The sequence below is a fragment of the Ambystoma mexicanum genome, chromosome 6p, assembly GCF_040938575.1.
Source record: "Ambystoma mexicanum isolate Mex_15411 chromosome 6p, UKY_AmexF1_1, whole genome shotgun sequence".
Taxonomy (NCBI): domain Eukaryota; kingdom Metazoa; phylum Chordata; class Amphibia; order Caudata; family Ambystomatidae; genus Ambystoma; species Ambystoma mexicanum.
Window position 1 is genome coordinate 1,147,484,980 of NC_090935.1, and position 14,704 is coordinate 1,147,499,683.

General features: G+C 46.3%; 1 protein-coding gene across 2 annotated transcripts in view; it reads right to left on the reverse strand.

Annotated features, from left to right (window-relative positions):
• DOCK8 (dedicator of cytokinesis 8) overlaps window positions 1-14,704 on the reverse strand; it is a 1,170,453-nt gene that overhangs the window by 832,630 nt on the left and 323,119 nt on the right. For both annotated transcript variants that reach the window (XM_069625758.1, XM_069625759.1), the window contains 2 exons: window positions 13,301-13,372; window positions 8,479-8,605 (listed from right to left, as the gene is read on the reverse strand). In XM_069625758.1, coding sequence (XP_069481859.1) covers window positions 8,479-8,605; window positions 13,301-13,372 — 199 coding nt within the window. The remainder of the gene's footprint in view (window positions 1-8,478; window positions 8,606-13,300; window positions 13,373-14,704) is intronic.

Below are 14,704 nucleotides of genomic sequence, written 5' to 3' on the forward strand. Positions count from 1 at the left end.
TCTGAAACAGGAAGGGTGGGTAGGGTTAGTCAGGAAGAGGGGAGAAGGAGAGAGGGAGAAGTGGTGTGCTGTTTGCCGCTTCAGCTCGGTATACACCGAGTGCTGGGCTTTGGTGCTGGTATCGGAACGGAAGAAGGCCTCGAGTGCTGTGGGTGCAGTTTTATGTGTTGTTGGTGCGGTGTGGTAAAGTACGTGTGGATTGCTGGGAGAGAGATGGTTGTGTGGTTTTGCATGGGTTTAAGTATGCAGAAAATTGAAGGTTGGGTTAGTGGGGTCTGTATCCTGGTTTAGGTACTTATGATTCCATTAGAGTTGTATACCTGTGAATTCGGATGTTGCTGGTTCCTCGTGGGCCGACTCAGTTTGGTGGTGTTGCGCTGATCCAACTGTATCCTACTGAGTATAGTTTGGATTGGTGGTTGCGTCTGAACCTAATCTTCAGGTGTGGGACTGGGACATACATATCTATTCTCAGGTGATCTAGTGTGGCCCTGGTCAGTTAATGCTTTGGGTGGTTCACGGTCGGGGTCGTGTTGAACTGTTGTCCTAGTGGATCCGTCTTGGTGAGCGTGTATATTCAGACGTTCGTATCCTTCTGTCCCCGAATGGTTCTTTGATTTCCGTGGGGTGAACATCCTTGGGACTGTTGTTTAGTTGTAGTTTTGTGCGGTGGGGCATTGTGCTTCCTGCTTTGTATTGGTGGACCGTGTGTAGTGATGAAACATTCTGTTTCTGACCAATTTCATTGGCCCGTGGTGCAGTGCTTTCTTTCCCTCTCTATGTTTTGTTCTAAGGGCTGTAGGGGAAGGGCATAGTTAGGTCCTGTTCCTCTTGATGATTCGTTCTAGTCTTTCTGTCTTAGTTTGCTATGTTTACTGTCTTTGGTCGTATTGCGCCTGTCTTCCGTTTGGTCCTTTAGTATGCCATGGGATATTCACCTCAGCTTTTCCCATTGATTGTTCGGTGCGTATCGCGGTCGCTCTACTTTCATTGATGTTTTTAGTTATGTCGGTGCCCCTGTGGCCAGTCTTTCTAGTTATGACTTGAAGAGCCAGGTTTTGAGTAATTTCCTGAATAATTGGTGGTTTCTTGTGTTACGTATGTACTTTGGAAGGTCATTCCAGGTTTTCGGGGCTTGGTGAGAGAAGGAGGATCCTCCAAGTTTTCTTTTGTTGTAGGGCTTTGGTTCCAGGCGGATGTCCATGCTTGATCTGAGCGTTCAGTTTGTCTCTTAGGAACTCAGCGCCTTCGTTGTGTACTGCTCTGTGCGTAATGCACATTGTTTTGAATTTTATTCAATGTTTAATTGGTAGCCAATGTTGTGTTTTCAGTGCTGGTGTGGTGTGTTCTCTTCGGGGTAGTTTCAGAAGTAGTCTAATTTACTTCAAAAATGCAGGAAAAAGATGTGACCGTTTGTGAAAATATTTTACAAATTTCTGCAGGAAAAAATATGAAATATATAGGGGACCCTGAAAATCTGCAGAAACTGCAGTGCAGAAATGCACCTTCTTATTTCCCATTTTAATGCTAAAAATATTTAACGAAACTACACCAAACCACACTTTTTATGTTAAACTCTTTACAACAATGCTCAACGTTAATACGTTAATGCATTCTGTGTTGTAGGAAGATGGGATGTGGGGAGGGGGGCACAACTCGTGGAGGTTGTTTGGCTTTATACCCTCTCTTTGACCACCCATGGCCCTGTTAAACCCAATCCCCATTCCCCCTACTACCTGTCCCGCCTCCCCCAAACCCACACTCCTGGGATATCTTTGTGCTAGCTGTTTTCTACACTTACATCAACTTATGGGCTTTTATGGGGCTGCCATCGTTATTCAAAGCAGTCTTCTGAAAAATGGCTTAACAGCAAATATAAATGAGCTTCTGATGTAACAAAAAAAATCTTAACCAAGTGTGCCTTCAGCCACTTTATCTATAGGTGTGTGCTCGCATCTTTTGTTTGCAGCAAGCTCCTGTTGAAAACAAGCTGTGGCAAAGCCAACCGTTTTTGGCTCTTTTATAGGCATTAGCTAGGCATTACCCAGGCACTTCTATCATATGCCCAGAAGTCACTCCATTTGCCAACTGTTCTCAGTTGAACCATTTTGACAGTGCATGGCAAATGTCTTTCCCATGCCTATGCAAAAGCCAGAATTATTGGCTTTTTTCAATGTTTGTTTTTAGCTGCCCTACTGCCCTTTCTCCCGTGACTCCAGTCATTACAGCTTCCATTAAGATTCTTTGGGCTTTAGCTCTGCGGGTGGAGCAGGAAATTCCATGCGCACAGATACAAAATCTACAGGAAATTTCCTAAATTTTAAAATTTGCAGATATCTAAATTTGCAGGGAATACAAAAAAAACTCTGTTAAGAAACTGTCATAATGGCCATCCATCCACCCACCTATACCCTTGCCAGTTATGGTAGAGCCGCCCTGACCCTCATCGAACTGCACTGGCTCCCGCTGCAACCCTATCATCTTCAAGTCCTGCTGCATCATCTACAAGGCTGTCGCTCTGAAATCCCCAAGCTACCTTACTGAGAAACTCAGCATCTCCGGAAGCCTACAGTCCACCAGAAGTAAGGACATGTGCAGCGTTGAACTCCGCCAGTGCAGGAAGGAAAAAAACAGAAAACAGGCCTTCTCTGTCTATGCCCCAAGACTCTGGAACTTCCTCCTCATGAACATCCGACACCCCCGCACTTGAACAGTTCAGGAAGGAGCTCAAGACCCCCCTCTTGAACAAATGCTCCTCCCCAACACCTAGGCCCATACACCATTCACTCTCCACCCTACCTGAGACTGGGCGATCTGATCCCCACTGCTTTCTCCACTGGTTACTTGAAGATCCTTTACTGACAATTACCCTCCTCCCCTGTTGTTAGATCCCCACTCTCTTGTTTCTCTGCTCCCAACCTTGTTCTTTCGCACTAGGGTTGTAAAGCGCTCTGTCAGGGCCGGTCTTTGCGTCAGGCAGCCCAGGCGGCTGCCTGACCTCAGTCAGCCTCTAGGGGGCGCTGCACCAGCAGTCCACAGTGCTAGATTACACTTGTAACACGTTTGTTTCCTAACATTATAAAAATTAATGTGCCTGTTCATTTTTATAATGTTAGGAAACTAACGTGTTACACGTGTATTCTACCACTGGCACTGCTGTTGGCTGTGGCCTGGGCTAGGGCAGTTTCTAGTTCATTTGGTGCCCAGGGCGAAACACTAGGAATTCGCCCGCCCCCGCATCCCATCCCATGCGCCACTCCCACCGCACCACACGCACCACTCCCACCGCACACCGCGCACCACTCCAACTGCACCCTACGCGCCATTTCCAAATTACACCGTTAAGGAACTCCTACCCAAAGTCAAACAATCTGTCACACAAGGAATGAATTGCCATTTGCAACGGTGAGCCACTTTTTCACTGGAGCCCAAGACAATTTTATTCCCCAGTCCCACTTAGGCTGCAGATAATGAGGACTGGGCATACCAACCAGGAGACCATGAATATGGCACAGGATGCAGTATATACAGCCAACAAAGAACACAAGATGCTTAAGGGGTCTGGAGGCAACATAAGCCAAAAGGGCAATGACAAGGAGACACCTGAACCCAATAAACAATCACTTTAACATTCTTTGATTGGGAATCAAGGGTTATGTTTTGATACAGTAAAGTCTTGACTGTTGTAAGGATACATGGACCATGATTATTTATTGATTCATGCAATGTTTGTCGGGTACCTGCATATTTATTTATGCAATGTGCGTCGGATACAGGTACCCGACAAACATTGCATAAATAAATAAATTATCCATCTCCATGTACCCGACAAACATTGCATAAATAAATAAATAAACCGGTTCGTAGCTTAAAGAATATTTACTCAGCAACAATAGTCAAAACTATTATCTGCATAGTGAAGTAACTCCTCACCAGTGCCATGGAAGTGGTTTAAAGTGTAATTGATATATAGTTTGGAAAAGAAGCGGCATGAAAGAAATAGCGCTGCTTTAAACTATTATTTTGGCCTTTTTCTGGGCTTGCAGGGACGCACCATGGGCCCAAACCGGTCTCCGTTTGTACCGTGTCGGGGCCCACGGTGCGTCCCTGCAAGGCACGCCCACTCCCCACCGCACCTCGCCTCCCATCTCAATGCCAGCACGAAACCATTTAGTGACTAACAGGCCACCATTAGCAGTTTCCTGCCAGCATTGTGATGGAAGGGACTGGTCTTAGCTGCCGGGGGACCTAAAGTGTTTTTATTGGTGTGCTTATGCCCCCCACCCAAAGTGGCGCGAAAGTGGTCAGAGGGAGCCTCTGACTTCTGGAATGTCTCGTAGTACTTTTGTCCTACGTGATATTACAGTCGGAAGGGGCAGCGCCAGCACCTGACCTGCGGAACTTTCCCCACGTCAATGCGCCGCCTGACAAACTGGGGAATTCCATCCCCTCCAGAGGCTCCAGGGACGGGGGCAATTGCGCCCTCCGGGGCTATTGTGAGCCGGGCAGTTGCCCGCCTCGTCCGGGCCAAGAATCGGGTCTGGCCTCGGCCCTCAGACAGGGCAGGGCAATTGGCATATAAATTAGCAACATTTGTTGCTTTATTACCTTCCCTCGGCCCCGGGTTGCGCCGGCGCTGCTGGCGCCAGCCAGGCCCATGGGTGCACGTGCAGTGTGCCCTCCTCCAGGCTATGGGCGCGCACTGACACTGAAGTGTGGATCAATTGGGGCTGGCTGGTGTTGTTGGACCCGGCTATTACAGCAAAGAGGAGTGAGTGGGTCACTAAATCCTGAAGTTGTTCCCATCACAAGCACACACTGTCAAGCAGCAGCAGAATCAGCAAATACAAACAGTTGCTGGATCCTGCCCTCGCTGATTGGCCTTGTTTCAGGAAACCCGGCAGTAACTACAGCCTGCCGTGGCAAGCACACTTCTTTCCTCCTGCTCCCGTCCTCGCAGGTGAGGCCCATTGCTGCATAGGCATTTTATTTATTTTAAAATGGTATTGCAGAGATTCTTGGGCCATCCAAGAAGAGCCTCTGGAGGCCAGAAAGCTAGACACTTTTGTCAAGGCTCAAGTAGTCATGAAAAAGGAAGCGAGCACTGGTGGTGGACTCTCCAGGAGATCAAAAGGCTGGTTCTCGGAAGACCTGGGCAGAGTGTCACCGTCAGCAGATCTTAGACAGTTGCACGTTCCTGCAGGGTTGGATTGGTCGGTCCATTGGCTGGGCCAAAATCACTTTGAGGGCGAGGCCCTGGGGGCCCGTACCACGCTTGGGCCGGTTTGGGGGTTACTACGCCCCCCTAGTTCCCGCTCCTGAGCATATTGTTCGTCGTTCCCTCTTTTCTGGGCATGCACTGCTGACTTTATTTTAGTGCAAGAGTTTCATACATTTCACTGTTTGCTCAGACTTGTCTTATACTTTTCTTTGTTGTTGTGCTTCTTTTGTTTGGAATAGCAATCACGCTAGTCTAACAAGATAAACAAACACCTACACGAACGCGCCTTGTGAATGATGGTGTGAAGGATGGATGCAGGCGCTGGACCAAAAGCTGAGCGAAGTCTGCACAGCAGCTGGCTTGGGAAAGCAACTCAGCAACTACAGTAGAAACCATCTCCGCGGACGGTTGGCCCGTCTTCCGTATAATGCAGATACCCATACTTGCAGGATGCATGCTTCACTTTCTTTGTTCCATTGGGGGCGACATGCTGTAGCATCAATTCATGGCCTTTAAAATACCCTGCACGGTTCAGCTTCCAATCTCCTTTAACAGAAACGCTGGGAAATGGCCATGACTAGCTAATGCCACATTAATCAAAGCCAGGTCCCTAAAGAATGGTTCAAGTGTTGGGGAATCACCTGCTCACACTTTCTGTCATGTGACCAACCAGTGCGCAAAAGATGTTTCAGAGCGTGGGGCTCTTGATGCCACCCATTTCTGCATTTTATACACCAGCGGCTAAACACACCCTTCGGAGGCAGCTCCTTCTGCATAGTCCATGTCTCTCCCAAGCTCGGGACAATATTCTTTACCATAATGGAGAATGTGAGAAAGCGCAGGGCTGCATGGCTGGGGGGTGAGGGTGGAGGGCAAAGCACGCTATGCTTGGGGTACACTGGAGATGCTTCCCTGATACCCAAAGTACTCCAAGTCCCTTGAAATAAAATTTGTCTATACACTGCACAATGTGCAAGGGCCGCTGTTATTCAAGCAGCACGCGACTGGTAATTTGCAAAAAGTAAACTTAACGAGCCCCAAGAAAAGGTCATCTTCCACCCTTTAAGAATTTGATTGTTTTTGTTTTTATGTTGGGATAGTAGACATCGTTTTTCTTTGCGATTTTACAGTTTCATGGTGCTGTTAGGAGCTAAAATGAGTAATCACAAAGGAAACATTTAAGAATTTTGAGAGTTCACAAGCATGAGCCAAACAAACCCCAATACTCGTACTGCCATTTCTCTGCCGCGGTTATGCACTGCAGTGTGTTTCAATGTAAAGTCTACATTGTAATGTCCTAATTTTAGAACGCCACCTCTCCAACATTAACATTGGGAGCTATGTTGAATTGTACATGCATGTTAACTCTCTGCATATGTTTAAAGTAGACTTTACCACTCACATGGAGTAGTGATATTGTTTACTTGTGTCCCTCCTAAATATATTTAACTTCCTGTGAAATATTTGATGCAATACATATTGCATAAATGCATGTATTTTAATGCGGAGATAGACGGGCTTGTACAGCTATTGGTGGGTATGTTGCTGCTGCTTGTTCTTGGAGGTTTGAGTAACACTGTTCAAGACCAGTTCATCACCTTTTGAATGAATGAATGAATGAATGATTATTTGTATAGCACCTATACACAATGTGTTTCAAAGCGCTTCAAGGAGGGAAGGGAACAAGGAAGAAAAACAGTTACATTCTTACAGGTCCTTGAAACAAATCAGAATGTGAGAAAGCCATCATATCATAACAGATAGTACAAGTGCATGGAACAATAAGGGAGAGGCGGGGAAGGAAAAAAGGAGACAAAACTAGCAGTAGCATTACTATGCCTGACGACAGTTGTTGCAGTGCAAGAGTGACAAGAGGAGGAGGAGGAGGAGGGCTGGGGAGGGTGGGAGGAGAGGGGAAGGGAGAGGTAACAGAACAAATGACTATCGTAAGGGTCAGCGACTGACCAAGGTAGTGCTGGGGAGGGCGAGGATGGAGAAGACAAAGGGGAACAGGGGGGGAAAGACAAGCTATTATCAGAGGTGAAGGACAATGATACGAGTAAGTGCTAAGACTGACTAAATGTTTGAGGTCATACGAATGACATTAGTGTAGATCTGAAATTGTCGATTCTCTGACCTGAGTCACAGCAGCAAACTGGTCACTGTTATTAAAAATGAAGAGCAAAAGGAGACTAACATAACCAGGCCTGTTCGGGTTTGACCCTCTTATTGCTGTTTTCTGAGGTTCATGAAATTCAGCAGATGCCAGCATTGACAATTTTGTTAACTCTTAGTCCCCACTACCGCTGCTCAGCCCATACCACATGCATGAGATCATAGGTCGGGGGAGGAGGGGCGCCAACGATGCTTCCCGCCTTGGGTGCAATCTGTTGTAAGACCGGCCCTGCGCTCTGTTGCTTCCTGAAGCTAGAATTGTCCAAGAGAAACATGGTTTTATTTTGACAGTGTATGTTCCCCAGCGACCATGTCCAGATGGCCATGCAGGGCTCGGAGCGTTTTGCTTCCCCAGTCTTGAATGGCCCATTGAGGATGCGGCTGGGGATTTAAATTGGTGATTGTGCCAAACAGACTGGGTAGCAATGCCATTGTTGGATAAAAGGAGGAGTGGGGTGTTGCAGATAAAACACTGGTTGCTCATGCAAAATCATACACAGGAGGAGGATGAAACCAATGGAATGCCCTAACAACGGTCCTGTGTGGCTTCATCTCTACGAAATGTTGAATGTTTTAAGGGGGCTGTTTGTACGTGGCACTATCAGCACTATCAAATAAACGTTTCCTTCCTTATTACAATGGGAGAGTCACGTACCTACACAGCGCTGACCTGCCCACCACACTCCCTCTTGTCTCACCCTTGCATTACCCCGCATCCCCATGCCCCCAACTACATACATATATATCATGTTGTGGCAATCCCATTGCCACATCCAAACAGTCCACTTTACAAATTATGGAGATGAATCCACCCCAGACTGCCTAGGAAACCAAAACGTAAAGGGTTCAATGTTTCCAAAATCAACTTAGTGCAGAAAGTCTCTGTGTCCTATCCACATTATTCAGATCATGTGTACCATTTCCCCTTCTGTGGTTGAAAAGCTAGGGGGTGATGCGTGAACCCACTCCTCTCCATGTCCTTGTGCACGCTGGATGCCTTGGGGGAAGGCGCGGCGTCCAATCAGCGTTGCCGCGAGCCTTGCACCGACTCTCTATTGGCTGACCCACCCTCCGAGAAATACCTGATAGCTCTGGCTGCAGTAGTCCAGCGGTTCATCACACTCAAAGGTTTGCTTGGGAAGAGGCTTGGGGAACTCCCTCCGAGAGCCCGTCCTGGAAAAGCAGGAATGACGGGCATGTCCTTGGTTTCTTGAAGAAAAATACCACATTGTATGTGTATCAATACATCAGCCATCATTAACATATAACCAAAGACTTTTAGCGTGGCAATACATACATGCATGTACACAACTGGCGCAGAGGACAGGATGCACGAGTTAGTATTGTTCCTCATTAGGGAAATTGATTCGGATCAAACAGAATCTGTTCATTATTAAATCTCTTAGTGAACTAGAAATATAAGCATAATATCTGACAGGACACATCCGATTTGGGCCCCAATTATGAGCCAGGCTAAAACAGTGGTATTTGCAACGCTACCTGATAATGGGGCTCACGGGTGGTAACCGCAATAAATAGTGAATGCTTAAAAGTCTGAATTCTGCGTAGGACGCGCTGTCGTTTTTACCCCCACCCACAAAATGGAGGTCAAAATGGAACCCCCTCATGATGCAAACTTGTTTCCTGTCATATATACTCGTGTTATGCGCTACCGGGACACTTGCATTTCCACCCCCCAAACAAGGATGGGTGAAATGGATTTTCCCAGGGTGCCACAACATCACAAGTGGGGTTGCTCAAGTACTGCACGTAGCTCCCTGTAAAATCTGTGGGCCTGATTCATGGAACGTTTTCCTATGGGATTGTGCCATTATAAAACACTTCCATGAACCATGTTTTCCCTCCTGTAGAAAGGTAAAAGCATACTACTGCAAGCAGTAAAGGGTAACTACAGCGTGCAAATTCGAGTGAAAACTTTGCAAAATCCAGTCCATAAGAGGGTGAGAATAAAAAACGTGCAGTAACTACTTACTTTCAGGGCAGTATAATTGGCATTGAAACTGTTACATTATAATTGAAAAATATATTCGAATGTATACGACTTTTGCCGTACTTAGCAATACACATACGTATTGGGCTGCTGACTTTGGACATGTTGCATTTTTGTCAAGATGGAAATACGTGCATGTGTTGGTATTGTTGCAGTCTGTTTGTGTGGGCGTTGTTGCATGCAGTGGCGTGTCCAGGCTCTTTTGACTGGGTTGGCCCAAGTGGGGCACTGACTTATGCAGGGGTGGCATGAAGTACAGAACACATACACATCATGATCAGAGTTTAGAATAATGGGGTGGCACCTGGGGTGGCCAATCAGATTCCAGGGCTAGCATGTGCCACCCCAGGGCCCTCCCTGGACACGCCACTGGTTGCACGGCACCAATACAGGCAAGGCATGGCTAATTGAATCAAGCGCTGATCAGTGGTGTCGTGGGGCAGATATGATGCCGTGGTCTGTCGTAGCAAGGTGAAGAACCCCAGGCCAGGCGCTGTTTTGTGGATGCAGGCCAGCCATCCATCCATCCTGGTAACTTGTATATTGCCTGAACCAACAGAGCCTAATTTATATGTGCCTGGCAACAAGCCTACTGTAGCTGGCTCACTTAAAGATTTCGTTATGGGTCGAGTAGGGCTGGGAGAACAACAGCTCCTGAGCTTTGTGTCTGACTTGCAGGTGGTCATTTGTTGTTCTGAGACCGAGGAGGGCAGTATTCCATGATTTACCTCTGTGCCCATCGCAGTACACATCTGCCTGTCTGGAGAAAATGAATATGCATAATCTTAGGAGGGTGAGGTTGGAAGAGTGATGCTGCTGTGTGAGTCGAATGTGGCTTTGTTTTGGATGCACATCTGCCGAGTTACATGAAGCCCCTGATGGTCAACGGCAAAAAGATCGATGGTGGCCCCCAGCTTGATGAGGAAGCAGGAAACGTATTTGACTTGGGGAAAATATAGCCACAGTTCCTTCTGTCACAGGCCAGCATCACGTGACGCATTCTAGCTATCTGGGAGAGTAGAAAACAGGTATGCCAGCATTCTTACATTACGGGTATTGTTGCCAAGTCTCACAATGACCAAGATGACAACTTATATTTTGAGATCTTCTTTGACTAAGAGGTGAGCAATATTGATATTGTCCATTGCATGGGACCGTCAACCTTTGCAGTGCCTGAAATCTGTGATTTGATAGCGGGTTTTTGTTCCTTACCGGCACGTCAGTACTCCAAAGCACTTGCCTTGCTTTCTGGGGAGGAGGTTGTGGGGGGGGCACATCGTTTATGGTGGGACGCTGTATAGTGAGGGATTAGGAATGGTTTCTGGGGTGATAATTTGGAGCCCTGACTTTCATAATTTCATTTAGTCTTGAATGACTCAGATACATGTGTGTAGGACATCCAGTGACTGCCTTGGGTGTATCCGTTCCATTTATAATTTGCGCATACAGATCCCAGCTGAGGAGGGGCCTGTCGGCCTGATGCAGATATTGAATAAAAGGGGTGTAGAGCGGAACCCCCTGCGGGTCACCAATACAAATCTGAAAGCCTCCGCACCTGCCAGAAAGATCACCAGCATTCTAATGACAACATGCCTTCAAATGCCTTCAAAACATGTGCATTATGTCAGTACATTGTATGGTCAACCAATGGTTCGTAGGCAACCTCTGACAATAGAGGCACCACTATTGCACACATGAACATTACAAGAAAAGCTTGCAACTGGTCTCTGATGAAACGGTGAGAATTATTAATTACTGCTGGTACTTCCTGTTCTCCGTCGAAAAAAAGGCATATTTCCAGTCAAATAGAAGCTACAGTCAGGCAAGGTAAGAGGAGGTGAACAGAAGGATGGGGAGTGGGTCTTGAGTAGTACTGGTGATCATTGAAGGAGCAACGTGTGCCTAAAACGGAAGTGAGTGACTTCACTCTCGGTCGGCCCACCTGTAGGCTGAAGTCATTCAGTGTGTAGCTTGTGACACAGGCACTGATGGAACATCAGAGGGGGCGTAGGCGGCAGGTGTCTGATACGCAGAGTGATGACGATAGCCAGCATCTTCAGAGAACTGGAAAACCATTTGCGGATGGTGACTGTTCCAGTTTTGCTGCCCTTCCAATCTATTTCAAGGATGTTATCGTTTGGAGGCAGGAGGGAACTGACTAGGGCAGGAGTGCAGGCTTTGTGAAGACATATGAGGGGTACACAGATAATTACATTCTTTTGTTTGTTTTTTATAACGCGCCCAATACCTTACTAGAGTTCTGTTTCTAAGCGGGGATCCGGGATTCGAACCTCTGTTGCTCTGCGTGGTCTTGCTTCCAAGACCAGCGTGTTGGCCCTGTGCTATCTAAACAATGACAGTGTTGCTGTAACTACTGTGATACATGAGAATCAACCAAACACTGCCATCTTGTTAGATATGGGCAAATACAATGATCTCAGGAGGAAACTAGATGCTGGCTAAACTGAATCAGCGAACCTACTGTCACTCACATGTCCAGTTTGCTGTTTAATGAACTGAAAGGGTGAGCAACTTTGGCAAAACATCTACATTTGATGGCCATGAGGAATTCAAGGTAGTCTTTGACACAGGGAGTTGCTGTTTTCAACTATTGCGCAAGCATCACGGGGAGGTATTACAAACATTTTGCACTGGCGCTAGTGCAGTTAGCATGCAGAATAAAATGCTCTATGGCAAAAGCATATTCTTGTAATGTATTTTTGCACCAGAGAAATGTTTGCCCTAATGCTAGTCCTTTGCCCTGGTGTACAAGTGTACATTTGAACGAGCATTTGCTTGACCTTATGGAAACGTTGCCCTAGTGGTAATTGCACCTGCACTGAAGCAGAATTTCTGTAATAGGCCCCCAGTGTAAAAACATGCATGCATATCTGTTGGGTGCAGCTGGTATACTTGGGGTCCCTAATTGCTCAAAAGGCCTGAGCGGCAGAAGAAAATAAGGATGTCTTCCACTATACCAAGAGGAGTAGATGACATTCCAAGAACAAAGTCATGCTTTCTAACACACACAATGGCAGCCTGCATAGAATCTCCCGGCTTTACACCTGTTATAAGAAAATGACAGTGCTGCTGTAACTAAAAACGTATGACCAATGATTGGTGACGTCACAATGCCTGCTGCTTCCGGCAGCAAAGAGTAGTAATCCAGCTGCGACTGCAGAACTTAATTCATGCTATCAGAGGCTTTCTTCTCAAATAGCATTGGGTCTCTTTAAAGCCATTGGTTGATAAGGAACAGTTTATTTTAACATGCTTATTTTGTGTTGGAATTTAACAATGGATAAGAATCTGTACAAAAACAATATTTTTGAAATGTGTTCTTTAAACTGCTTAAAATATTTTTGCAATAAATCACAATGTGCATATGACTGTTCTTTTTGCAGGTGAACAGTTTCTGCATTGATATGTATCAACAATCAGGGTTGTCCCACTGCGAGGGCCTGATGGCCTGATGGGTTTCCGGATATCCCTCATTAATATTCATGAGAAAAAATTGCATACATTTAGAATCATTGTATGCGAGTGTACCTCATGAATATTAATGAGGGCTATCCTGAAATCCGACAGGATCCAGCCCTCGAGGCCTGGAGTTGGACAAAGAGAATAAGCAACTCCCAATTCACAAAAAAAGCAAGTCACCTTGAAGTTCTTTTTTTTTTTTTTAGTGCATTTGGTTTGTTTAAACCTTACATTTGTACCTTGAAGTTCTGTAAACTTGCAAAGGGACGGTTCATAAAACAACTTGATGAGTTGGCTTGCCTTATCCTTGTAATGTACAGTAGCAGCTAGTTATTCTATGAATAATTAATTCAAGGTAACTACACCCAACAGCTACAGGAATCTGCCGAAATACATTGACATATGCAACTTACTTTCTGTTTACAACCAACCAGTCACGAATGTACGTCTCGACGCAGTCCTTGACATGTAAATCCAGCTCAACTCTGAGGAGAGTAAAAGGAGAAAAAGACATGTTTTAGCGGGAAGAAAAATGCCTTGCCTCAGGGGCTAGAAGAAGGTGTGTCAAAGCATGGTCAGGAAACACGGCAGCGAACGCTACCTTTTGTGCACGAGCCCGGCAGGCGCTGATGCAATACAGTGGCTACGTGTTCTACTTTCATTCACTGCACACGTCCAGTAAACAACTGCTAAGTCAAAAAGGAAAACCACGCCGAGCGTGTTCTTCTCTTCGAGAGGCGGTGGAGCGTCGCCGACATTACATGCTGCGGCACGTGCAGGAATGCAACGCTCGTGATCAGACGGACGTCAGCCATCACCTCCGGAGACTTGAGAAACTGGCAAACATCAATTATTACTTCACAAAGCAAGGATTTCATCGGATGACTAATTCATGTCAATAGTGTCCCAGGCTTTTATACTGCATTTAGTTCCCCTAACTGTGTGCAGCTATTGCAGTACGACCAAGCAAGGGTCACCTGGGACACCGTAAAGAAACGTTGCACTGGTCCAAGTCACATTTTGAACGGTATTATCACTAGGGCAACAATTGCACGAATGCAAAAAAACATTCTTTGAATGCATTTTTGCACCAGGTCAATATTTACCACTAGTGCACACATCATTAACCTGGTTCAAGAATACATTCAGAGAATATGTATTTGCACTAAGGCAATTTTGCCCAGTGCTAACAGTGCAAAAGGTACTTGCACTGGCGAATACTGTAACTTTTTTTAAATGAGACCGCAGGTTTGAAATTGGTTTCTGCATGTGAACTGCATGGACTCACTGCGCTGCTACTTCCTGGGCACCCTCCACATCATTTCGCCCCATTGCCTTCACTTTGGGCCAATTCTATCTTTGTTTGCAGGGGAATCGGGCTCCCTTCAACGAGACACTGGTCCTGATGTTCTCCTAGTGCCCATCACTCACCCGTCAGTCACCATTGCTGTGAGCGGAAGAGAATGCAATGCATGTCTAAAGGGGTAAACGCTGCTCCTTTCTCTCCCGCTGCTCGTCTGGGGGAAGCCCCTGTATGCGTGTGTGCCTGTGATGAGCCCCAGTAGATGGAGTCTATACGTTTCTTTTAGTTCTATTTTTTATACCTGGAAGGTGGTACATAACACCAATAATAACAGCTGCTATTGCAGCGCCTAGAAGCATTAGCAACCGAGCATGAAGCAATATATAATTGTTATTTTATAAGGCGCTTGCGTGCGTTCGTACTTCATGCCACACCTGCATCAGTCAAAAGAGTCTGGACACGCCACTGATGTGCGTTAAGGTGGCGAGTTCTTCCCTACTGCAACCACCAGAGC